The 27,304-nt window shown below is 39.6% G+C and overlaps 1 protein-coding gene across 1 annotated transcript in view; it reads left to right on the forward strand.

Annotated features, from left to right (window-relative positions):
• itga9 (integrin, alpha 9) overlaps positions 1–27,304 on the forward strand; it is a 65,244-nt gene that overhangs the window by 27,706 nt on the left and 10,234 nt on the right. Inside the window, exons 16-23 of the mRNA XM_042502004.2 lie at positions 17,187–17,339; positions 19,070–19,146; positions 19,572–19,719; positions 25,002–25,088; positions 25,215–25,294; positions 25,434–25,517; positions 26,228–26,336; positions 26,456–26,563. Coding sequence (XP_042357938.1) covers positions 17,187–17,339; positions 19,070–19,146; positions 19,572–19,719; positions 25,002–25,088; positions 25,215–25,294; positions 25,434–25,517; positions 26,228–26,336; positions 26,456–26,563 — 846 coding nt within the window. The remainder of the gene's footprint in view (positions 1–17,186; positions 17,340–19,069; positions 19,147–19,571; positions 19,720–25,001; positions 25,089–25,214; positions 25,295–25,433; positions 25,518–26,227; positions 26,337–26,455; positions 26,564–27,304) is intronic.

Below are 27,304 nucleotides of genomic sequence, written 5' to 3' on the forward strand. Positions count from 1 at the left end.
CTTGTAAAGTATCCTGCTCACTTTCCCCCCTCTCTCCTCTGCCCTATATTCCACTGCGCCCTATATCTCATGTCCCACTAACATTTGCTTGGCACCACTGGGGTATTTAAAGGTCCACCATACTTCATTCTGATGACTGCCGCTGTTAGTGAGGCATCTAAAGGATGAACATTATCTGTCAAAGCTTAATGCGCTGAGGCCATCACCGGTCTCTTATGACTGAATGGAAAACTAGAGACATGTTGGATTTGAGCAACACAATACAATGATGATGGGCTGTGAAGCTACAGAGGGAACCAGGTTCTCTGCATCATTACCTTCGCAAATTCAATTGAAAGGAGCTAATGTTTTAACCTGCCTCTGTGTCTGCTCGTTAGCATTACACTGCACCTCATTCATGTCTCTCTTAAATGCTTTATTTTGTAAGAAAACAAATCCAGAAAGACAAACAAAGATAACCTGAAGCTTTACAGGTTAGAGAATAAATCCATGTTATCGGAGTTTTGTGTTCTGGTGCATCATATCAGGTTCATTCAAGGTCCACTTGAAAGTAATTACACTATAACAAGCTGCCTGTTTCCACAAATGACCAACATCTAAAGTAGGCTCTAGCAAATGATTAGGTCAGAATTGGAGATGGTAGAGTTGAAACGATTTGTCGATTCATACATAAGTGGTTCATCAGCAGTGATTCTGATTAATGGTTATTTTCAGCTGCATTTAAATGCTCAATAGCTCGCTCTTTAGGTTGGTCAGTGCACAAACCTATCCCCACCCATTGCTGGCCACAAATTTAGCCTAGTAGGCCGATATTTGGCATGGAGGTCAAGTGTTTGTTTGTGTGTGTGTGTGTGTGTGTGTGTGTGTGTGTGTGTGTGTGTGTGTGTGTGTGTGCGTGTGAAGATGTGTGTTTGTGTTCATGCCTTTTGACTAAAAGGGAAGGGATGCAATGGTAATGACCCTTTACAAAAAGGCCCAGAACCTCCAGTTGCACTCAGACTTGCACAAGATTTTGTGGAAAGATTAGTCATGAGCCAAATGACAGTTGATTAACTGTTCATGGCAACCAGCAACAAGGGGAAATTTGTGGATGCATGGGTGTGTGCTATTGTGAATTTGTGCTTGTTTAAGCAAAAATGCTGAAAATGTACCAGTTGCAGCTCCTCAGTTGTGGACTTTTATGTGTTTTTAGTCTTTAGTCTTGGTCATTTAAAAGAAGTGATTTGAATGTGTTGACTTGGGCTTTGGGAAAATATAAGGGGCTTTTTACAATTTTTTAAACTTTTTTTATGCATTGATAATTTGGGATGCACAATAATATTGGCATGTCAATAGTACCGGCAGATACTGGTTTTAAAATCGGAATCAGTCAACATGCTGATTTCTGCCAATATCATAAACCAAATTTTTTTCTCTCTAAATTATTGACAAAGTGAACATTTACATTTATTTTCAATCCTAAGTTGAAGTATTTTTCTTATTTTGCTAAATAATGTGATATTACGAACACTGAAAAGCATTGTATTTTATGTTTCCATCTGCTGGTCGGCCATCACAATAAGAGAACGCATAATATAATGTTAATTCCATTACACAAGAGACTTAATGATCACTAAAATTGCTGGGGAAAAAGTGAATATACTGATATCATAATTGGTTATCAGCCAAATGAGTTGTTATATATTGGATATTGGCACAATATCCAGTATTGAGCATCCCTATGGATAATAATTAATCAATAGAAAAAAATCTTACAATATAAGACTTTGGTAAAAAGGTATTTTTACTAGTTGCCTTGTCTAGTAGGCCGATATTTGGCATGGAGGTCAAGTGTTTGTTTGTGTGTGTGTGTGTGTGTGTGTGTGTGTGTGTGTGTGTGTGTGTGTGTGTGTGTGTGTGTGTGTGTGTGTGTGTGTGCGTGTGAAGATGTGTGTTTGTGTTCATGCCTTTTGACTAAAAGGGAAGGGATGCAATGGTAATGACCCTTTACAAAAAGGCCCAGAACCTCCAGTTGCACTCAGACTTGCACAAGATTTTGTGGAAAGATTAGTCATGAGCCAAATGACAGTTGATTAACTGTTCATGGCAACCAGCAACAAGGGGAAATTTGTGGATGCATGGGTGTGTGCTATTGTGAATTTGTGCTTGTTTAAGCAAAAATGCTGAAAATGTACCAGTTGCAGCTCCTCAGTTGTGGACTTTTATGTGTTTTTAGTCTTTAGTCTTGGTCATTTAAAAGAAGTGATTTGAATGTGTTGACTTGGGCTTTGGGAAAATATAAGGGGCTTTTTACAATTTTTTAAACTTTTTTTATGCATTGATAATTTGGGATGCACAATAATATTGGCATGTCAATAGTACCGGCAGATACTGGTTTTAAAATCGGAATCAGTCAACATGCTGATTTCTGCCAATATCATAAACCAAATTTTTTTCTCTCTAAATTATTGACAAAGTGAACATTTACATTTATTTTCAATCCTAAGTTGAAGTATTTTTCTTATTTTGCTAAATAATGTGATATTACGAACACTGAAAAGCATTGTATTTTATGTTTCCATCTGCTGGTCGGCCATCACAATAAGAGAACGCATAATATAATGTTAATTCCATTACACAAGAGACTTAATGATCACTAAAATTGCTGGGGAAAAAAGTGAATATACTGATATCATAATTGGTTATCAGCCAAATGAGTTGTTATATATTGGATATTGGCACAATATCCAGTATTGAGCATCCCTATGGATAATAATTAATCAATAGAAAAAAATCTTACAATATAAGACTTTGGTAAAAAGGTATTTTTACTAGTTGCCTTGTCTAGTAGGCCGATATTTGGCATGGAGGTCAAGTGTTTGTTTGTGTGTGTGTGTGTGTGTGTGTGTGTGTGTGTGTGTGTGTGTGTGTGTGTGTGTGTGTGTGTGTGTGCGTGTGAAGATGTGTGTTTGTGTTCATGCCTTTTGACTAAAAGGGAAGGGATGCAATGGTAATGACCCTTTACAAAAAGGCCCAGAACCTCCAGTTGCACTCAGACTTGCACAAGATTTTGTGGAAAGATTAGTCATGAGCCAAATGACAGTTGATTAACTGTTCATGGCAACCAGCAACAAGGGGAAATTTGTGGATGCATGGGTGTGTGCTATTGTGAATTTGTGCTTGTTTAAGCAAAAATGCTGAAAATGTACCAGTTGCAGCTCCTCAGTTGTGGACTTTTATGTGTTTTTAGTCTTTAGTCTTGGTCATTTAAAAGAAGTGATTTGAATGTGTTGACTTGGGCTTTGGGAAAATATAAGGGGCTTTTTACAATTTTTTAAACTTTTTTTATGCATTGATAATTTGGGATGCACAATAATATTGGCATGTCAATAGTACCGGCAGATACTGGTTTTAAAATCGGAATCAGTCAACATGCTGATTTCTGCCAATATCATAAACCAAATTTTTTTCTCTCTAAATTATTGACAAAGTGAACATTTACATTTATTTTCAATCCTAAGTTGAAGTATTTTTCTTATTTTGCTAAATAATGTGATATTACGAACACTGAAAAGCATTGTATTTTATGTTTCCATCTGCTGGTCGGCCATCACAATAAGAGAACGCATAATATAATGTTAATTCCATTACACAAGAGACTTAATGATCACTAAAATTGCTGGGGAAAAAAGTGAATATACTGATATCATAATTGGTTATCAGCCAAATGAGTTGTTATATATTGGATATTGGCACAATATCCAGTATTGAGCATCCCTATGGATAATAATTAATCAATAGAAAAAAATCTTACAATATAAGACTTTGGTAAAAAGGTATTTTTACTAGTTGCCTTGTCTTAGTGGATATAGGGTTGGACAGGAAATGTTGTTTTCAAGACATGAATTTGGGTCCCACAAAAATATTTGACAGACAGTGAGTGTTCTAGACTTGCTGTCATTAACATCTTATTTGACAGTATTTGAACTGCAGTGAATTCCACTCATCTGTTCCTCCAAAGAAGCTGAAAAAATGTGTAAAAAAAAAAAACTTTATGCTAACTGTTTAATATCCTTCGTCTGCTCTCCACAGACAAACAGGAAACCCTGGAGAGTAAAGCAAGGCAGGAGTTCCTGTCGCTGCGTCTCAAAGAATCTCCACTAAGACAAAGTCCTTCAGCACTATCTGGCACATGGAAACCCAGATTGGGGCCGCTGCCACACTGCCTGCTTTGTTTGCCTCTTTACAGTTCAACAGAAATGTGCAATTCCCTTGATGCCGTTCCCCCAGTTTCATTTACCTCAGGCCAAGAGAGCTGATACAATGAAAGTATAGCAGGACGGTAATCAGATCCAGCTGTCTTCTGTTACACACGGCAGCGGGTCTATTTATAAAGAGTATAATGAAAAAAAAGGTAAAATATACGAGCAGTGTGCTGCGATAATAAATCTATTGGAAAATGTCATAGACACTGTCATATGAGTAAGTTCAGCTGAACGCTTTGTCTGTGAGTATTAGTGTTAATACCATTTACTGGATACTAAAGAAGAGCTATTCAGGTTAATTTTAGCTCAGGGTAATATTTTGGTCAGGATTTCCCTACATGGTCGTGCCAGAGTGAACATTAAACAGTTCTTCTCCAGGCTTGTTTTGGGAGTGCACAGCCAACAGACTTTTGTTAGAGTAAAACAAGTCAAAATTCTCACGGAGTTCCTCTCATGCATGTGCATCGTAGATTTAAGTGAGGTATTATTTTTGGTATGGCTGCTCATTAGAGCTGCTCGGTGTTGTTGCCATAGTAAATCCATCGTTGTTACTCATATCAAGACCGACCAAAGGTTGGGCTGATTTGATGATTTGTTGATTTTGGCAGTTAGGCATGCTGGGCAAATGTTTTCCGCAGTCTTTTGGCCGCTTTACTGCCACACGATGCCACCGCAAAGGCAACGTAATGGGTGGCCAAGTCTGACCACAATGAGAGACTTTCTCTTGCCATGTTTCCCACTTCCACTGCAGAGGAAACATGTATGTGTGCATCAGAACGTCATGAGTACGATGGGGCCTCTGCTTCTCCACAGCAGGATAAGACAAAAGCCTGTGATTACTTTATCACTTAGTATCATCATTTCACTTCCTTAACAACCTGGCGGTGACCCTGTTATCATTTCCCACTACTTGACCCATTTGTTAATATTAGTGTGTATTCTTAGTGTGGTGGCGTCAACATCAAATTCTGCTTCCTGTGCAAACGGATCCGTCACAAAGGAAGTGCAACAATAATATACGCAAGACATGTTGTTTATGTCCGGCGGAGATTGTAACCTGCCCCTCATCAGGTGGATTTTGACAAATTTGAGTTGGCGTGCCACAGTTTTATCAGGGCTTTGTCTTAAAACAATGGACTCTGAAGTAAAAGTGCCCCAGATTTTGTGCGCAGTTACAAAATCAGCTGCAGGAAGCATCTGGAGACTTCCTCTATCACCAGGATGGAACTGACTCAAACAAACTGACACGCTGAACACTATTTTAAATACGACATATTTTGAGCCGCTCCTCCCTGCTGCTGGTATCTCATTCATCAGAGGGTTGTTTCTCCTCAGCTTGAAGTAGCAACTTTCAACAAAGCGTGCAGTTGCATCGCAGTATTGTTTCAATCATAACACCATCAAAAACAACATAGCAACATCACAGTTGCTGATCAAAAATCTTAAAGAATCTTCATTCTTTGAGAAAATGTGCTTAAAAAATAAGTTACATCACATAATGGACTTCCTGTTTATGCATGAAGACGGTTTAACAGGATGTTGCAGGGAGTTAATCTCTCAGCAAGAGGATGTCTTTGGATGGTTGTTTTTTTCTCCACAGTTCAGAAACAGAGCTATGGTGCTTTTACTCTGATGAGTTTATGAGAAAAACCCAATAAAACACTGTTTGTGTCTAAGGTCACTCCATTTACCACAGGACTTAATACGCTATATTTACCCTCTGTCTTTTTATTGAGTGAATAAGGAAGTGATTTGTACATGGATATTATCTCAAATGGCTGGAAGCATTCTTTTAAGGCTGACCCAAATGCTTTGAAGCTTAGATCGTTACCGTGATAATTGGCATTAAAATCAGTTATATGCATTATCCCCTAAATCCCATAAATCAAGAAATATAAGCCCAACATTGTTCATTGTGCAACTACATTGATTAATTTTTATGAGGCAAGGACAAAGTTAGTGACTCTTTTATGAAAGTGTCTGGAATAGTTTCAAAATTTGTGAAGGTGAGCCCCAGAAGTGAAGTGCCAGATACGCCAAAGAAAACGAGCTGTGCAATTCACCAAAAAACTGCAAGTAAAAGCTCAGCTGTTTTGCAAAGTATTTTTTTCTAGCTGTTATAGCTAATTTTGCCTGCCAACGATGTGGCTAATGTTATGTTATCTTAGATGCATTGGCTGATCAATCTCTCTCAGACCCCACCTCCACTCCCATTAAGTTCTTATTGATCTGGGATGTTTCTCACTTAAACTTCAATGCCCAAAAATTGGTATTTGGGAGAGCCCTAAATTGTTATTGTTATCCTTCTTTTCATTATTATTAATAACAGTAGTAGTATTTCCATTATTTCCTAAAACATGACACCGACTCAAGTAGTGAATATAGCCACCTTGTTTCCATTTGATTCCCAGCTCTCAAGACCCAAAGCTGCTTCCTTAAAAGGATCTCATCTGGATTCTTCTTTTTTCTTTGCACTGAAGTCTGTTTTGCTTCTCAGGAGACCCTCTCATTTGTCCTTGCGGTGACTCCATACCTGTCAGTCAGGTACAATAGATATCAGCGAGGGGTTAAAGTTAGATAGTAATGATGATTATGAAGATGTGAGCCCCCGAGGTCGAGAATTCGGGGAATTTGGAGGCTGTAATACAGAACCTGGTAGACTAATTTCCCTTCTGCTGCTGTTGTTGAATTTCCAGAGCTCAACTTAAGGGTCATTTCAAGAGTGTAAAGCCTTGTAAAGCTATAGAATTAGAAGTAGTAACAATACTGAAATAGCACAGAAACGAATAATGTGTTGAGAGCAGCACAGTGTGGGATGGGACAGAGATGTGAAAGAACACATCTGTGCATTTATAGGCGGCTGGCTTGATTTCAGATCCAGATATTACTCTAATTCAGCTATAGTTAGCACTGGCATTAGATCAAGTTGTTGTTGATGGAATGCAGTAAAAATAACACGCTGATGAATTTGGTATGTTTGAGCACTAAACCTCTTCCATCTGCCAATTTCCACTGGGGGAAGTGAGGCACCTTTCTCTCCTCCTTTATAAATCCCAGCTGTGGGTTTTAACTGTCCAAGGGTCAAATGTTGAATGCCTTCTTCATGATGCATGCAAGACCATAAAAGTTTCCTGTAATTTGTGTTTACGTGAGCCTTGTTTTAAAAAGCAATAAATTCAATATAGTGGGATTATCCGAGGCGTAAGAGATGTATATCTCTTTATCTGCACCCTTGGGATCTTTATTGAGGGGAGTCATTTTACTAAAAGTTTGAAGCAAAGAGATGTGTATTTTTGTTTGTGTGTTTCAGAGGAAAAGTTGATGTGTGGGACAAAAGTTTTCATAGCCTGCTCTGTAGTATGTGCTTCTGTTAATGGATGTTCCTGCGTGTTGCTACGTTCAAAACAACATGTTTATTCGTGATGCAGCCTCATTGAATGACAGTACAGATGGTATACGTTTCCTGTCAGTTAAGTGAGGGTGCTCCTCCGATTTAGCTGGGAGGAAATTCGTGTTTGCTCATGGGAGACATTACAACACGTCGTCCTATCTAGCGGTACTCAGTCTTGCTAAAGGTTAGGATTTGGTTGATTTATGTTTTCACTGAAACTGCAGCCCAAATAGTGCTCAGGATTCAGTGTTCTTTTTTTAACTGTACAGCTGATCAGTTACTCATTTTCTGTTTTGTGTCCACATTTTTGGGGGTGGTGCGGGTATAGGATGTAAAAGTACACTCTTTTTTTCACCATTTTTGAGTGACAAAGTGACTAGTTAAATGTCAGCCAGAAGTGGTTTTCACTGTTTACTGAATGGACCATTTACTCCTAATTACCATGAGTGTACAACCATATAAATTCACACATTTGTTTTCATTTCCAACTAAATTAGCTTAATAAGGACTTCCCGGAGAAGCTCTCAGTAAGAAAAACATGTTTTCTTCTGTCATAGACACAATGTACGATGAATTTTGAGCTCTGCCGTTTTGAAACGCTTCGTCAGTTCGATTTGTTTCTGGGCACAGTGTGTTTTGATGTTCGACAGGTTGTGGAGTTGAGGCCTGATTTATCAGCCTGAAGCTGGATGGATATCTGAGAATCACTGCTCCTAACATCAGACAGGCTGAAATATTTTCCAATGGTTGGAGTAAACATGGCTCATGTTGAATGTGAACAGTTTTCAAAGGCATACTGCATACATTTGGTATGACTGGCAGTCTGGATTTTTCAGATTACTCAGAGTAATTTGGTTTTGGACGGACTAAATGTATTAAAATCCAAGTGCGTTTTGTTTTGTTGACTTGTAACTTTCTTTAACCAGAAGGGTCATTAACAACAAGGTCATTTTGACTGATTCATGTAATTGTTTCAGACAAGACATCTCACTTTAAACACTTATAATCAATATTTTTTCTATAGTAACATTGTAACAAGAGGTTGCTTGTAGTGATGAACCTACAGAGTTATCTTCTGAATCTGCCTCTCCCTTCAGCTTTACGGAGCTTTAAGGTGACCTCACCTCATTTTGCTGCACCTTAATGGTTCCAAAATATTAACTTGTGTAACCAGTAGTGTCTAGCATTGTGTTTAGGCGTTGACCAGGATACCGACAAAAGACGTAAATAACAAATCCTCAGTCAGTCAACGTTTATGTGTCTTGAGACCCTGCACAAATTTAATAACACAGGAATTTGTTAACGTGCTACACAATAAGTTTAAGCTAGCAGGTAAACTTCTAAATGTAGTTAATGTAATTCAACAGAAAGGCTAAGGTTACACTTGTCACTAAAGGTGACCGAGCCTTCGCTACCTGGCCTCTCACCTGTGGAACTCCCTGCCTGAGGAAACAAACTCAGTAACCTCTTTTAACTCTCTTCTTAACCCTTTAAAACCTGAGGAATTAGTTTTAAATTTCTTTCAAAAACATGGGGAGAAGGCAATGAGCAACTTAACAAGACATGACCCAAAAGTTGGCAAACTTTCTGGCAAACAAAACTTTCTGGCAAACAAAAAAATATAAAAAATAAAAAAATAAAAATTCAAAAACAAAATTAACACAAAAATTGCTTAAAATTTTGATAAAGTATTTATTTTATATATATCTTTTTTTTTTTTGCTCTAACATGATTTTAAATATAAAATTATTATAATTATAAAGATTGTTTGTAGGAAATTTTTCCCAAGTTTTTTTATAATCCTCCCCTCTTTTTTAAAACTATTTTTTAGATAATTTTCTCGTGACATTTTTTTTTATTTCTTGCGATTTGTGTGACATCTCTTGCCTAGTTGATAATGACCTTTTTTCCTCGTGTCATGGAAAGAAAGAAAACCAATTTGCTCAGGTTTCAAAGGGTCAAGTCGCTTTCAAAAGGCTGAAAGCAGCACAGGAAAACAAATGTCGATCCAGGTTTCAAAGGTTTAATTCTCACTTTTATTTTTTGGCCTTTTTAATCTCATAGCAATTATTTTTTAGTTTTTTATCCTTTTTTTGCCCTGTTTTTTTAGATATATTATTGTTTTTATTATAAAGTACTTTGTGATTTTGTTTTGAAAGGTGCTATATAAAAAGTTATCACTGTTTCTATTCACTCTCACCACTCTATAGTGTTGTTTTTTGGCCACAGCAGCCAGCTGTTTTCAAAGGACACTACCTGCTCGATACCAAACAGCAGACAGATGCAGTTTGGGACTTTCTGGTGAACATTGTGAAGAATTTAGCTGCTAAAAAGCCTAAAACTTCCCTCAAAAAATTAATTAAGACCAAAAGCAGAGCTAAGAAAGAGAGGATGTCCATAACTGATGGACATGTAAATAAGCAACTGTTTGCTAACATGTATACAGCCTGTGACTTAACTGTTTTGGTTGACTCTCACTGGTCTCATCAGTGCCATTATCTGCAGAAGCAGGCAGCTGTTTTCAGTGAAAAAGCTGATAAACTGCCACAAGTCCAGCTCCAAACAGCAGACAGGAGCATTTAGTAGGTAAACAGCCAGATATTTCCCTCAGGAGACCAAAGTAGAGGCTAATAGGAGAATGAGACGTGGACTTACATTTACCAGATGGCCAGAAACAAGACGCCAAATGAATGCTAATGTATGCTGGATGTGTAAATAAGAAACTATTTGCTAATAAATTTGCAATATAACCTTTATTAGGTGATAATGTGTCAGTGTTGAGTTTACAGCTTATTCTGCTGCCCCCAAATGTCCAAAAAATTCTATTAGTACTAAAAAAAAAAAGACAGAAACATGACAAAAAGAAATAGTAATAGAAGAATAAGTATTTAAGTAAAAATTACAAGAGGCAGAAAAACACTTTATTTGAAATGACAAGTCAATGAGAGCAAACTGCTGGGTACAGGAAGTGAACAATAAAAGCACAGTTAAAGAAAACGGCAACAGGAAACGCACATAGAACATAACAGTAAAAAACCACCAGGTTTGGAGGCACGCTGCATTCACTCTCACTAAGAAGTCCTTGATAGTGTCCTTGAAGGAAGATATTGAATTTAAAAAACATATATTTATGTATCTTGTCACACAACAGCAGTGTGAAGTGAGGAGCTGCTCGTTGGGGGATTTTAGCAGGATATAAAGGGGTTATTAAAGTGAAGTTTATTGCAGATAAATCAAGTCAAACCAAAAATAATTTGGTAAAATATGCGTATGAGCTATGGGACTTGTTAAAAGATGTGGGGTCTCTTCTGTTTCAAGAATAGAGATTGCCGTTTTGACAATTTTAAGATGCTATGTTGTCAAAGCAAGTATACACTGGTCTTTCTGCCGTGACGCTTGACTAGAAAGATTTAGGAGTACAAGGATCATTTTCACAGACAGAATGAAGCTGTCCATACGCAAAAGCTCTGAAAGGGTTTCAAGCTAAAACAATTGGACGACACTCTTTCCTCCTCCTACACAATTTGTCATTCTAGGCCTTTCAACATCTGCTAACCTATTCTGAGCCGAGCAGCTGCCGTAGTTTGACCTATAGTCGATCTGGCAGAGAGTAACACGCTAAAACCTTCAGTAATTGTCTCACTTCTCAACTTTTTTTTCAAGGACACGCTGAGATAAGCTTCCTAAGTGCATGTCGGCCATATGCTGCAGACATTACTGTAAATACTTTCAATTTCAAGTCATCTCCCTGTGCTTTAGTGCACACACATAACCTCAACCTTTGACATGCTGAATTCATTCATCACTAAACTAAAAAGCTTTTTCCATTTAAACTAAGATTCACTGGCGTTCAGCCCTTGAATGAAATGGCCTCAACCTGCGAGTCATCCAAACATCCATTGTCCTAAAAAGGAGTGCTGTGTGTGCATCTAACTCACGAGTTAATAAAGACTTCCCATGACCGAGCTTAAGCTATATGCTTTTGAGGGAATGGTTTGGCTGAGAGAGGAGCTCTTTCGCATTTCAGCCAAGCATGAGGCGTTTAAACTGAGGATCAGAGCCTTTCTCAGGCTGACATCATCCTCTCCGCACCCACCGTGGTGGAGCTGCTTTGAGAAGGGGCAGCTTGCCATCTTGTTGATCAGATTAACATGTGAGAATCAGAGCTTGCAACAGTATAGCCTCAGCTAGAGTTCAGAGTGAAATCCATAAAATATGTTCAACAAAGTCAGATTGATGCATACAGTAGCTGTGTTTATGCTTCTAAAAACATGCAAGCATGAAGTATGGAAGTATGGGAAAGAAAAGTACAGGCAGCAGAGAGGGAAGTGAAGTGGAAAGGATGTATGGTAAGGTGGGAGTTATGCTCTGCCATACTAAATAAATGGGTCCTGAGTGTGAACATAAACACTGAGATAGTATAGGCAGAAACCTTGCTCCGCAGAGAGGAGGGTGTTATAGGTGAGGGTTTGAATCCCAGTTGTTTTCTTTCAAAACACAGTGGCAAGTTGTGCTCCATCCTGAGTTATCTGTATGAATATGCATACAGGGAGGAAGACTTTGTATCAAGTGTGTCATAAAAAGATTGCAACTGCTGTAACATGCAGATTTTTTTGTACTGTAGTCGAGGATTTACAGTTTCCAAAATGTGGTGGGAAGCTGCTGGAAAACTGTTGCTTCCTGCTGAGTTTGCTGGCATCTCTGCAGTACGACTGGAACCATTAATAAGTAATTTTGTCCATGGGATGATGAGAGGGTTCAGACTATTTTTAAGTGACCATGCAGGAAATTTACCTTTTGCATTGGCAGTATTTCCATCTCTAAGGACACTGTTTTAAAAGAAAAACACTTCATCTTGTTTAAAGCCAGGTTGTCTAAGATTTTAACACTCAGTGGTAGTATTGAAAAACAGATAGAGATAATCTGTACACCCTAACCTGATGTATGATGTTTTGCCCTCAGACTAACACTACCTAATAATCAGATTAAATGGGTGATCTATTAATCTTAATGATCTCAGTCAATATTTAACAACCATCACAATTATTAAAGGAGTTGTATAAGACATTCAGAGCATATCATTGGTTCAGAGTTTGAGCTGGATTGTCTGCAGTGGCTAAACTGTAAGCGAGCAGAACAGTCTTAACAGCACAAACAGTGGTAAAAACTGCAAAATGGCTAACAGTGTTAACCTGGGGGAAGGACCAGAGGTTGGGTGTTTTGTGACAACACCGCTCTGCCACCGTTATCAGCAGTAAGCACCTTCTGTGCACAGTGCAGAGCGATTAGCTAGCCAGCAGGATACACATGAATGGATCCCGAATGGATGGATGCACACGCGGCTGTACCGGCTTTCCTCAGCATCAACAGATGAGCTTTGTTCTCTGCTCAGGACACCATTTCTCCAGTATATTTTTACATAGCGAATTGTTGTATGCTGCTATATTAATTCCCTGCATGCTGTATAGAGCTCCTTTAAAGAAATATGCAAATTTGGCAATAAACAGCACAACACAAATTAGGGCTGCACAATTAATTGAAAAATTGTAGAAATCGCAATACAGCCAAGTGCAATATCCTAATTGCAGGAGCTGCATTTTTTTTTTTTTAACTTAACCATTGTGGTGCTACAAAATGCCCCAACCTATAAATCATATTTCAGCTGTCAGAGAGCATTCTTGTGTAAGTGTGGTGATTAAAGGATAATGGCACTTTTTAATTTCCCTTTTATTTTTCAAGATTTTCTCCACTCAGTAGCTTTAAAGATGTCATCAGAGGAGTCCCTACAAAAAGACTAAATGGAATCGGACCCAAAGCAGGAAATAATAAATAAATAAAATTATAAATATATAAATATTTTGGTGTGTTTAAGTCTCATTTCCATAATCATTTTGTGTGGATAAAAGCATTGAAATGTTTATCTGTGAAATGCTGAAACATAGTGTGACCGAGCACAAGTAGAAAAGAGTCATAAAGTCGGCAGACAGACTCAGTAATGTCTAAAGTAAGCTAACATTAGTTTACCCTAGCCACCATAAACTCCTGGTCATACCCAACCAACTGAAGCTGTAGCAGCAAAATACTTGACTTTATTAAGCCAAATCAAGCAAGGGTGTCTTGTACTGTTTATAAGTTAAACCTCTTATTTTTAAGATGAAGAATGTTTTATTTATTCTTTCAAATGTCATTTTATGCCACTTCAGAACAGGCAGAAGCTGTTACTTTTGTACACTTTTATTGTAACGGTCTTTAGATAACATATTAAATCCCAGAATGGCTCTGTATATCTGACCTGAGATCAGAGACCCACCCTGAGTCCTCTATATGTGAATGAGGATTAACACAGTGGAGGCCTTTGAGTGGAGAATGGCCTGACACAAGGTTCACCAGCATGTAAGGAACAGTTGTTGCGTTTCTTTCCATAGAGTTATAGGTAGCAGGCAGTGTCCCTCTCAGCTGGACCTCAGGAACTCCTCTGTTCCATGAATATGGGAATTAAAAGCAGGATCAGGAGGGAGTAGGTGACTGAACCAGGGGCGTGGACTTGGGTGGGGCAATTGGCAGCATTGATCGAAGGATAATAAAAGCTTAGGCCAAGTGTTACTGAACAGCCTCCGGCACTTCTAATGTGAGCTTGCTGTGAGTCTTGGGAGCTCTCCAGTTCGTTAGCAGTCTGTGTTTTTTAAGAAGAAAGTGATCCTGTATGTGCACAAGAATAGACGCTCTGTTGAAAAAGACACAGAAGTCCCTCTAGAGCACACTAGTTAAATGGAAAGATTATACCTATTTGCTTGTACATAAAAGTCACTCTTTAAGCATGAGATTGTTCAAAAACATCACATTTCATTCAGGTCATAATGTCCCCCAGTTCTCCAGAGGCTTGTGAAAATGTGAGATAAGCGCTGGGAGTTTGGGGCAGTCAGCTCCCAGGGGGTCAGTTCACTCAGAGGCCAGTGGACAGGGGCCATTTCAAGCATTCTGCTTTAATGGCTATTGGGACCGACAGCATAGTATACCAGCGCTTGTCCGGCACTGACTACAACACTGTGTCATGTTTCCTCCCAGCTGAGACGACATACTACTAGAACAACACCGTCTCTATATGTCTAATGAGGCATGAACTGCAGACCAGTGATGGATGTGAGGTCAATCTCTTGTGTCTGCAGTTCTCAGTCTTACTATGGACCAGTTCTACTGTGCTAATGAGCACTAAATTTTGTCATTTTCCATTAGAGCCAAAACATTTAGTTGAATAATTGCATGGTTGATTTACAGAACATTATTGTCCAAAAATTTGCTGTTTTGTTTGTCTTATGTGATGTTGAATTGGAAGCCTTTGGGTTTCGGACTGTTGGTCAGACAAAACAAGTAGGTTGAAGCTTGGGCTCTGGGAAACTCTATGAATTATCGAAAGAAAAAGCAGATTCTGTTTTTTTCCTGCATAGAGAATAACAAGGTGGCCGCCTCCATCACATTTCATGCTGCCTCCAGCTCTTGACAAAATTCTGACGGTTTTTATGTAAAACTTTTCTCATAATCACTTTGTTGATTATTATCAATTCTAACTGCAATTGCAGCGTTATGCCAGTCAGCGACAATGTAGTGGCATTGTATTGTAATAAATGCTAATTTGGTTCCATTTCATCATGATGAGTGCTGATGTGGGGGCATTGTGTCATAACTAGTGTAGATTTTGTGGCATTGTATGGTAATCAGTGCCGATGTGGTGGCATTGTATTGTAATCAACAACACTGTGATGGCACTCTATACAGTGCACTAGGAAAAGTGCTGCCAAAAGATGGACTGTTGCAAAGCAAGTACCATCCCTATAAATGCCAAAGACAGCCGATGAGGTCATTATTAGTGTCCTTTTCCCTGCCATTCAATGTTTAATATAGTTTTATATCACCAACTGGCACTGAAAAACACCATTGCAAGTGGTAGTTTGTGTTTGTAAACACAATTCTATGGCGTTTGGTAAAGTTGGAAAGACATTCACAAATTCAAACCTCATCAATCAAAAACTTGTAGGCAAAACATTGTTAAAATACAACCATAGTAGAGAAGACAATGAGCTACAGCCTAATTTACATCAAAACGAGGCGTCCTCCAAGCTTGACAAATTACGTTGCTCTCTAGGTACAAACACCTGAGAGATGAGTACGCAAGGGCTGTATACAAAGTACCAAAAAGAGATACAAGAATATTCAATAACTTCACTTTACCCAAATCACTTCAAATACATATAATCGTTAGAACTCCTTAAATACAGCTTGTAAAAAAAAAAAAGCGTTGGCTTGAACCAGCTGAGCCGGGGTACACATACATGTGTGTAGATATTAACAGGATGGTACCACCTCCTGCTCTTTTTGAGCCAAGAAAAACCCTGAGGTTAGTAGATAATGAAAATGGGTCTTGATTTAAAACTATATTTTTAACAATTTGTGGTAGAGCCAACAAAATAACAACAAAAAAATCTCTAAAAACAGATTGTGTTAGTCCACATCTTTATCTGTGTGCAGTACCATTTCCCAAAAGAGCCCCAAATCTTCTGTTTTTGTCTATTCATGTCCTGCACTGCTCTTTCCTGCTATAACTCTCTCACTGTTGATGAGCTGGGTGGGTTCTCCACCGGTGATGTGTTCAAAGTCCAGACTGGCTTTATGCCTGCCTGAGAAAAGAGCAGAGGATGGGTGGGTGGGTGAGCACTGGAAAATGCTGTGATAATGGACAAAAGGGAGAAAGTGCAAAAGAACGAGTGGCCTAAGTGACCACCGGAAACCTTTTGTGTTTACACTGTGGGTTTGGCTCCATGTTGGTAGACATCAGTTGGGTAAAGGGACACAGGCTGCCTGGAGCTTGTGAGTGTTTTTGCCGTGGCTTTGAGACACTAGGACCAAAGCCAGATCCACCAAGCTGCATTCAAAGAGCTGAGTGTAACTGAAATGGACAGAAGAGATTTAAAAGCAACATCAGTATATGCTTTTCCCATGTACCTCTTTCAGCGCTGTCATCTAATGAAGATTTGGGATTTGATCACATTTAGCCCTCTGTTTTCATTCTGTCTGTATTGTTTCCAAAGCTGCTGCCAAATCAAACACTTCTTTTGTGGTCTTAGATGGAGCCGCCAGAAACGCAAAGATATCTCTCAGAGGCAGTGCCAGCAGGTTCCAAAAAATCATCCATGTGTTTCCTTTGCTGAAAACTTAGTGATGGCCCTGCTTTTATGAGGTTCAGTAAAAGTGTGTCACCTGTCCATTTAGACCAATTCACATTAGTTTGAGGTTTATCAGTAAACTCACATCTGCATTGAACCCTGTGGATCTTTGGCTCACTGATAACCTCATATCCAGACTGTGTGATCTTCCAGTAATCTGCAGTATAATCAGTCTTTGCACCAGGCGTCAATTGGAGAAAGATGTTAAATTAGCATAATGACCCAGGCTGTTACATGACACTTAGGCCTGTTTCTTTGATGTTTAAATTTTGTTTTGTTTCTATGTTGGGATAAATTCTTTGCAATAGCCTTTTTGTTTTGTGCTCTCTGCAGAAAGATGTGAAGGAGGTGTTCACGCCCATCACGTTCGAGGTGGCGTACAGCCTGGGGAAGCATGTGCTGATGGGACACCAGGAGCGAGACCTGCCCGCACTTTCTCCGGTGCTACGATGGAGGAAAGGAAACAAGATCGCAGTGAGGAATGAGGTAAAACATTGTGATGAATGATATGGAGTAGGTAGAAACTTTCTTAAGTTAAGGTGTCAAAGGTTTCAGGGTTTCTCTGTGTCTGATTGAGTGTGATGAAAGTAAAAAGACGGTCTTAAAGGAATACTTCACCCCCCACATAGCCATTTATATATAAATGACTCATACCATGCTACGATGAATTTGTGAATTGGTATTTTAAGCGGTTAGTTCTCATTCAACAGTCACATACATCCAATATTGGCGGGGCTCTACTTTTTAAAAGTGAGCCTTGTGTATTCAAATCCAAAAATTCAAATTTTGATTGAAGTATGCCAAATGTCAAAATTCTGTTTTCCCATGCTCTTCTAAAAATGGCTTCTAACATAATCTGCTATTGGTTTCTGGATGATGACGTTGCTACATTTAAACCCAAGTACTGCTGTGGATGCCACGTTAGCTCAGCTCTTAAGGTCACACAATAACAAAAACTACTGATCAAGGCAGCAGTAAAGCAGCAGCTCCAGTGTTCAGAGAGGTAAAATTACTGTTTTTATCAATAGAGTCTGGCTTTGAAAAGCTTTGATAAGTTTCGCTTCAGTGCATTTCCCATCATAAAGGGTTGTCTGAAGCAAACAACTGGATAAATGAGACTTGGATTATACTGCTTAAGCTGTGTGAGAGTTTTTAAGTGGATGTTTTGATATAGTTTTACTTTTGTTAAATGCGGACCCCTTTTACTCCAATTCATCAAGAATTTCCTATTTTGGATTCTTTGTACATTGTGGAGGCATGAGTGGAAAAGAAATGTTTCCTCACAAATTCAATGTAACAAGGGGTAAGTAGTTGATATGCAGATGTTCATTTAAAAGATGAATTATTCCTATAATATAATTACAAAAAATGGCCTTTTTATTTCCTGTAATTGGACTTTGATATTAAGTGGTTGATAAAAGCTGCAATCACTGAGAGTAAAAACATTCTAGCCACAAAATTAAGTATATAAATTTGTGGTTCAGAGCAAGAAAATGAGCATCAAAGAGAATTTGTAGCTTTTTTCATTCAAACCCCTATGAATGTTGTTATTAATTCATACTTATAAATTATTCAGATGCCAAGACATCCTGCACTTTTATATAGAGATGTTTTAGTAACTGCATCCTGCAACAAATAATCGCTCTCACAAAAAAATTTATTTTTAACTTATTCTGGATCTTTTCAATTGATTATAAAGAACAAAGTCGGGTCTTCCCTTGGACCACAAAAGGAATGAAGGAAATAGCTCAAATTGAGGTTATAATGATTTGGTGTGGGTTACCAGCTTATTATTGTCTGTGTTAGCTTTTCTTGAATGGAATCCAAAAAGACTGATTCATTTATTTTCTTTGCAACCACCTCTAACCTGCCCCACATGTTTCCCCACTGTCTGCACTTCTTGAAAAACGTAGGGATTTACATCTATCAGCACCTACAGAATCCATTTATCTGAAGCTCATCAACATAACGTCGAACTTTACCGCTTGACTTAAGTTTCCTTTCATGATTTAGCCCTAAAACCAAAGACCACCCTCTTGACTGATTAAAAGAGAGATCAGATAGAGTAAAGATTTTAGCTTCCCTGCAGAAAAATCTTCTGGATAGCTCCAATAACAGCACAACACTGCCCCCTAGTCTGAATGTGGAGTCGGTGTGTTCAGTGCATGGACAGCATGAGGTCATATGAACTTTGTACTTTACTGTTTCCTCTGCAGACTTGGTTCGAGAAGAACTGCCTGTCAGAAGACTGTGCTGCAGACCTGAGGCTTCATGGGAAACTGCTGCTCTCCGGGTAAAAACCTTCAACTTCCTCCACAGTTTAGATTCATTCTCTGTCTCGGCCCTTTCTTCACCACTGAGGAAGCAAGCAGACATCATAGGCCATGTGGGTGTGGCGAGTGGAACCATGACGCATGCTTGGAGGATATCCATATGTTTTTCCATACTTAGGGAGTTCCCTTTCTTTTTATTGTGTCTTTTGCTCTCTTGTACACTTAGTGACAGCATGTCATGGTGTGCAATCATCATCTTTTACATGAAGTCTTTGTTTTACTCCAAAAACAAGCATTTCAAGGCCACTCATCTTTGTTAACATACATTTTAAAGATTAAATTTCAAAATAAAACAATTGTAGATTTGTTGTTAACATGAATGTTTGCTTACTGCTCCCTCTGTGACATCCTACATTTGTAATTGTTTACGTTCTGTTTCCATCAGGTTGCATAGCAAACCCCATTTGGCCCTCGGAGGAGTGAAGAATGTCTCTTTGAACCTGACCATCTCGAACACTGGGGATGATGCCTACGACACCAACATCTACTTTAACTTCTCCAGAGAAGTTTTCTACATCAACTTCTGGCAGAAGGTCAGTTACACTTGTTGAAGTATCTCCTGATTATTTACTCGAGTGCACGTGTTTGTTTCTGAAATGCATTTGGCTGCTTGGTGGAAAGGATGTGGATAAAGTGGAGAGCTGAAAGCCAAATGTTACACATACGTATCAGCTGAATATCATCTGTTTTTCCACAGAGACGTACATTTTCTAAAAGACAGTTTATTTAAAAAGACTGATTAAATGTCAAGCGCACAGTCTAAACAGCGAGGCATACAAAAAGACAGACCTGCGAGAGGAGCGATGAACTTAAAGCTTCGCCCAAACTGTGTAGGCAGCCCTGCAGATAAAAGAATGAAGAGCAGGAGAGCCCCAGCAGCAGCAACAGCTGTCTCATCTCACAGCCCCTCTGGCTGACCTGTCATACGCTTTTCTGACTCATTCAAGGCAGACACACCATGTCAACAACATATGAGCTGTGTGCATGAGAACAAATCGGAACACATGCTTCATATTCCCACAAGCTTGACTTATGTGCGGTTCAGATCACATAACTCATGTCAAAAAGGAGACATATAATGGGGTTAATACAGGTATGTAAAGAGAGGATTATAACTGACCTTCATGGAGATTCTGATCATGCCTCCTCACCTGACCTCTAAAAAGATTTCAGCATTCTGTCACTGTTAAAGAAATATCTACCCACTGCCATCCCATGGTAAACCTGAGAGATTTTCCTCGAGACCACGCTGTCCTGGATGTTGATGGATTTCACATCAGCCACCTCAGCTCACGTCTGTTCGCTCACTTGTTGCAAAGAGGCCAGCCGGTTCGCTCACAGCTGAAAGAGACGCCACGTCACTCAGACACGAGCCTGCGCCTGTTCAGCAGCTTTTCAGATGCAAGAAGGGACAACATCCATCATGAAGGCTTCCCCCCTCATAATGGACCTCATGTTTATCCTCCAGCTGGGTTTGCACCCCGTGATGGATAAGATCATCTGGAAAGCGCACAACCTGTGACACGAGTTGAGAAACCCCCAACAAAGCAGAAATTGAATTTAAATAGAACACATGCTGCAGGCAAATATTAGAAAAACAGTGTTTCAGTTTGAGTTTCATGGCTAATCTAATAAACTAATTAAGTATCAGGTTACCAGCAGCAGCAGAGCCTCATTTTTTTTCAGGAACCTGATAAGTCAGGGATGTCTGCTGCACAAAGGGAACAGGAAGTGAACAGTATGAAGACATGACAAAGAGGCCACCGGGCAGATTTACTGCGGTGTGCTCTTTGAGACATTTTTAATTACTACTGAGAAGTCTGAGGTGATGATGTGACCCCTTTTTGCAAAGATACGGTCAGCTCCCAATCCTCCCCTGAGGCTTTTCTCCAGTAAGCTTGAACTTGCCCTTCCCCCTCATTTTTAACAGCAGAGTGTGTTATCTCTCTGTTATTCTTGCAATACAAGCTGTCAGAAAGCTGTGGAGGTGAATTGGTTTCAGTGGTGCAGCTTTCTTTCCCCTGGGATTCAGAGACTGCTGCACTGGCTTCTGTGCGTTCTTTTTTTTTATTGTTGTTTTTTTCTTTTACACCTAAAACGTCAGTTTTAGCTTCTTCTTTTTTGTGACAGATATTTTGTGTCATAGTATTTCAGGCAGTGGTCTACTCTTCTGCTCCACTACATTTAAGTAAGAAATATTGTATAGTTTATTCCACTACATTTAATTGAAAGCCAAAGTTAATAGTTAGCCTACTTTGCACATTAAGATTTACACAGAAAACACATACCTGCCTCTAAATGATAATTTGTTGAATTAAGCCACACAGCAACATACAAAGAGTTTGCAATACTGAAATACTGCTTAATGTTAATGCAGCAGTTCGGCTGGCTGACAAAATCAAAATCAAATATTTATGAGTGTTGTCCCGTAATGATGTACAGTACAAAAGTATGAAAAATTACATACTTTACATTCAATTTAAATATAGGCCACTCTGACAGGGGTCAATCTGCGTAATGTGTACTTTTATTTTTCATATTTGAAGTACATTTTTCTCATAATAGTTATTCACTTTTACTCAAGTTCGATTTTGAATGCAGGACTTTAATTGTAATGGAGTATTATTATGGTGCGCTATTACCACTTTTACTTAAAGATATAGTGTGTAGGATTTAGTCCCATATAGCGGTGAAGTCGCAAATTGCAACCGTCTAAACTTCTCCCATTTGCCATTCTCCCATCCCCCAAGCATGTAGGATAATCACATGCTTGGCACATGGGAGTGGGGACCATTTTAATGGCCATCTTGAAAATGTGAATGGCCCTATCTAGAACCAGTGTTTGGTTTGTGTGTTCTCTCCGTCTCTTGGTGTAGAAGCGGAAGACCTAAATAAAACGCTTAATAAGCATTTAACTAGCTTTAAAGGCAATTACAATTAGTGTGACATCTGATTACTTATAAGGTGAATCACATCTTCATGCATAATAAAATATAAAGTGGGTTATTGCTCATTTATTCACCACAATGCTGTGTAGTAGCAGCGTTTAAATAACCATTGCATTGGTGGGTTTAGTTTAGTGGTGGTCGTGTGGTGTGTTTAGACTTTTAGACTATTTTTGTCTCCACTACCCATACCTACTGTATTACTAACATTGCCGTCTCTTACGTTTTAGTTTAAAAGATTAATAGACCTACCAATCACAACACAAGAGACGGACACCGCATAGATGTAAAATAAAGCTCAGCTCTGCGGCTCTGCTCCAAATCGAAATAGATCTTTTTCCTCTTTTGTGGCTTTCTGGCAGGCTAGACATTACTGTGGCACATTACTGCCTCCTGCCACCCTGAGCCACTACCTAGATGGGCCGCTGTGTAGGGGTTATGAAGTGCCCCATGGATGACATTTTTCTGTAGGCCAACCCGGAAGCTAATGTCTCTCTGGTTCCCTTGTCAAAAAGCCTATGGGATTTTTCCATTGCAGAAAATAAGCTCTGTGGTGAGAAAACGTGTATGATACTCACACATTTTTTGTTTAGCAACATAATCTTCATAAAACGACACCACTTTAAGGATTTTTTAAGCCACAACGCAATGGCCAGAAGTAAAAAGCTATTGATGGGCTAAAACGAGGTCTCCGCTGTGTTCAGCGCTGTTCGGCGTGATGAAGTTCTGTAGTCTAATTAAGCCAGTTGGTACCAACTGTCTTTTTTAAAACAGATACAAGCTTTAAAGTTTGTGAGCAGATTATTTGCTAATGTATTTTATGTCGTAGAACAAAATGTGAAAGTCTCTTTAGCTTGTGTTAACTACAGACATTATTTAAGACTTCTAACCAAAAACCCATTCAAAAAAGCCATTGACTTTGAGATAAGGAAACCTGAGGTGCTAAAATGCTAATGCATGTCTGGGTTTTAGGACTAATTACTGGGGTTCTCGCTACATGTCTCGGAAGAGGACCTGCACTTATATAGATTTAAACAGCTTATTCTAAGGTAACAAAAACACACTGGCTGTTAGTTTCAGGTGATTGTAAACTAATGAAAACAGTTATGAAAATTATTTCCATTTCTGCCAATATAACCCCTCTGAATCCTACACACTGGAACTTTAAATAAAGAACCTGAATACTTCTTCCACCACTGATTTCTGTTGATAAAACAGTTGGAACCGATGAACTTGGTGGTGGAAAGCCCAGAAATCGGGAATGAAACTGAGAAATGTGTGAAGTTGTGAATTTCAGTGGACCTTCAAACCCAAAGAATACACGAGTCACTGATTTTCTTGGCCATGAAGTGCAGCTCAGCACATGCTATGAAGCCAAAGGTAGATCTTAATCTTCATACCTGTGTGAAAGTGTAAAGGAGGCAATGACACTGGCTTGGAAAAGGTTGACCGAAGTTGAGCCAAATGTACAAACACTGAAGTGGATGGAGACATAAAGCAGAAAATGGGCCTCCTGTGTGTTATCATCCACACGGACGTACCACTCCAGTGCAGACTTCAGCTGACACTAAAGCAGCGTAAACAATCCTGGTGATATGTGGTGGGCCTGCTATTAGTGAAAATTGCAGTGTGTATTTGTTCCTGACTGAGAAAGACAAGAGAGAGAAAGTGAAGAAGTGCTGAACAAACAGACTATGTCCCTCTTCTCTCCATGGAGGGAGGCACAACACGCCATGTGTCTGCTCTGTTCTCTGTCAAAGGCCGCCAGGTGGATGGTGGGTAAACAGGCCGACTTCCCCAATCCTGCCCACCCCCATGGGACAGGCGGTGTTTGCACAGCGGCATGAAGGAATACAGGAAATAGAGGAAATTCCATCATTGCCATTTGTGCTGGGGTCCCCTCCACCTCCTTCCCTACAGGGCTCGCCATAGTGTCCATGCAAGGGGCAGCGCTGCTTATTTAAGCTGACTTAATGAAGATGGAGGGAACAGCCACACCCTGGACTTACACTGAGAATCTGCTGAATAAGGGGAATGGAAGCGCAGATGATTCTGTGGATGGATGTCTACCTTTAAATATGTCAGCAGAGACGACCTTCACACCTCTATTCTTTATCACTTTTGGAAACATCTTATAAACACACGCCCAAACTGGATAGGAACCGATGCATGCAGACATTTTGTATGACTTACCTTAAGCCCCCGCTTGAATGTTCCAGGAGCGCACTCTTTATTTTAACCTTGTAGTCATGAAGTGTCTCTGCCCTCTTTCATGCTCCCAACACACGAGCTCAGCAGACAGCCTCCCAGTGAACTCTCTCTAAAAGAATTCTTACTCCTCGTAGGGTCGAGGCCTGAGTGTTTACACAGCGCAGCCGGTGAAGCTCCATATTGTTTAGACAAGCTTCCAAACACACAGTCTGGAGGTTGTCCAATTACCCACCCGCTAAGATGTGTGTGTGCCATCACTGCTATGTACATTCTTCGTTTAACCTAATTTAGAACTTCAAAAGATATGAGAACCTACTCTTTTACATGTAGACGTCTGTTTCTAGAAGTAAACTTCGACCTTACTGTAAATGTTGGCAGGTGTGTGTGTGTGTCTACGTGTGTGTTTTTAAAGGTGCAGTTGAGGTTCTACTGTTGCTATGCATATGTAGTCAATTACAATATCTGTGATATTTTCATTTATTTTACCACCCAAAGTGCTGGTGCTTTTTGCCTGGTAACTTATCAAAACTGGCAGTTCATACCAGTGTCTGTGCGTCTCCCTCTTTGTCACTTGTGTGTCTGTGAGCGTCACCCACTCCGTCTCCAGTCTGTCTGTCTTTTGCTTTCCTCTCACTCTCTTTCTATCTGTCTTTTTGCAGGAAGAGAAGGGCATTTCCTGTGGACTTGTAGATTTGGACTTCCTCAAATGCAGCGTGGGATTTCCCTTCATGAGAGCTCAGACTAAGGTAGCTCAAACTAAGAGAGAACTAATTGCACAATGTCAAAAACCTGTATGCAGTGAACATACCTTTCAGAAAAGCATGGTGCATTGGTGTGCACAACCCCCGGTTTATTGGTCTTTTTCTTTCTAGTATCATTTTGCAGTGATTTTTGACACGAGTCAGCTTTCAGGGGAAAATGACACGCTGCAGTTCTTAGTTCAAGCAAAAAGGTAAGTGTTATTATTATTATTATTGTTCTTATTGTATTTCCAAAAAAAATAATAAATACGTTTTTTTGTGAATGTTCAGTTAATCCTGAATTAATTTACAAAATGTCTGAATACGTTTATTGTTCCTTGTATGTTGCAGCGCCAATCCTGAGCACAAACTCTCTGACAACAGTTTGGATCTCTCCATCTCTCTGGTTCATGAGACCGACACGACTATTACCGGGTAAGAACAAGACAAAAATACATACTTAACTGGAACCAGCTTGAACTGGTTTCCCATCTGTTGGAAGGAGAGGGAGTGCTTTTGTCAGTATGGAGCATGTCAACTTGAAAAGCCTTATCTCTGAAGGCTTTATCACAGTGCTGCCTCACAGAGAAGGGAAGGAGATGTAAAACAGCCCAAATCCGCCAGAACCCTGACATCTGATAAAGCTGCTGTGTGTGCTGCCTTTAATGTGAAGGGAGGCTTCAGAGCAAAGCTGGACACATCTGACTCATATCTCAACAGCTAAAGAAAACTCTTCTGTCCAGCTAATAACATGACTGAAGCCAGAGGGTTTTATGAGGCTCTCTTTAAGATAATTTCTGTTGACATTTAAATTGTTTGTTTTTAAAAGAGCTGTATGCAATATTCAGAGAATGAATATAGCAGCAACCCACTATATACTACTCTTCTGCAATGGCACCTGACTGAAGAAGTAGGACCACCTACTGCTTATCTAAATGAACCAATTCCCAATATAAGCATACCAGTAGTGAATAAAAAAGTGCATACATTTGCATTTTCTTTTGCAAATTTCCCCAAAATTCAGTTAAAATGTGTGCTACACTAGATTGGAAACCAAACTAAAAATATGCTCTGCATGCTGCATAGAGCTGCTTCAGTGTTAATGCATCGTCTTCTGTCTCTCTCCCGAACATTGCTGTTCGCAGTGTGGTGACGCCGAGCTCCTTTGTATACGGAAACTCCATCGATGCCTCGCGCTTTGTCCAGTTGGAGGACATGGAGTGCAACTTTCAGCCCCTCAATCTCACTTTCCAGGTACTGCTTACAGCAGAACATATAGGATTTTCTGTATTTTTTAAATGTCTTTCTATATATATTCACTCCTCTTTTCCTTTGTCTCCATCTTTCTCTGTCTCTGTGTGATGTGGTTCCAGGCTATAAACAAGGGGCCCAGCAGGCTGCCTGGCTCCACTGTGGACATCAGGATACCCAACCGGCTGGCTGGCAGCGGGGCCGACATGTTCCACATCATTGAAACACAGGTGGATGCCAACAGCAGTCTATTGATATTATTTTTCTAGCCCAAATCTTTATTTATTAGTTTATTCACCTGCAGGCAGACATATTTTTAGCTAATTTATCCCACCAGTGCCTGCCGGTCTTTGCTTCTCTTCATGGTACAGCTGCCGTGTATCCACCTCAGAGGACCCTTTTATGCACAGAAAGCTGCTAAACTGGTGGGCTTTTTGTCATGGCATGGCTAATTTGCTTAGTGTGAGGCACCACTGGGCCAGTGAAATCGAAGCGAAAGTGTTGACGCTACTACTGAAGCTAGCCAACCATTTAGTTTCACAACATTTTGCATTTAGATAAAGAAACACAATACCCCCACTGGGTTTAAATGTTTTCTTAACCCTTGCGTTGCTCCTTTCATATAGGTAGATCATGGGGGAGCTCAAGCTGTTAATTGTATTTACTGTGAATGGGCGGACGGGGTTGACTGTATCCCACCCTCCTTGAGCCCATCTGGAATCACTTTCAGGGGATCAGACAGCTTGCACGAAAAGGGAAAGGGACACCTGCGGAGCTGGCTACTGCCCAGTACCATCCCCAGCCTGGAAACACACATCATTAACGCTGTTAACACTGTGTCTAGCCTGTGGCACACTGGACAGTTGCACACATATATTTTATAGCCAGATATTCTTACATTTTATATAGACCTCCATTTGTTCTGACATGATATACAAGCTCCTGACTGCTGCTCCATATGTTATAGTTTT

Source organism: Plectropomus leopardus, chromosome 13 (assembly GCF_026936395.1).
Source record: "Plectropomus leopardus strain MGB_pleo_1.0 chromosome 13, ASM2693639v1, whole genome shotgun sequence".
NCBI classification, from domain to species: domain Eukaryota; kingdom Metazoa; phylum Chordata; class Actinopteri; order Perciformes; family Serranidae; genus Plectropomus; species Plectropomus leopardus.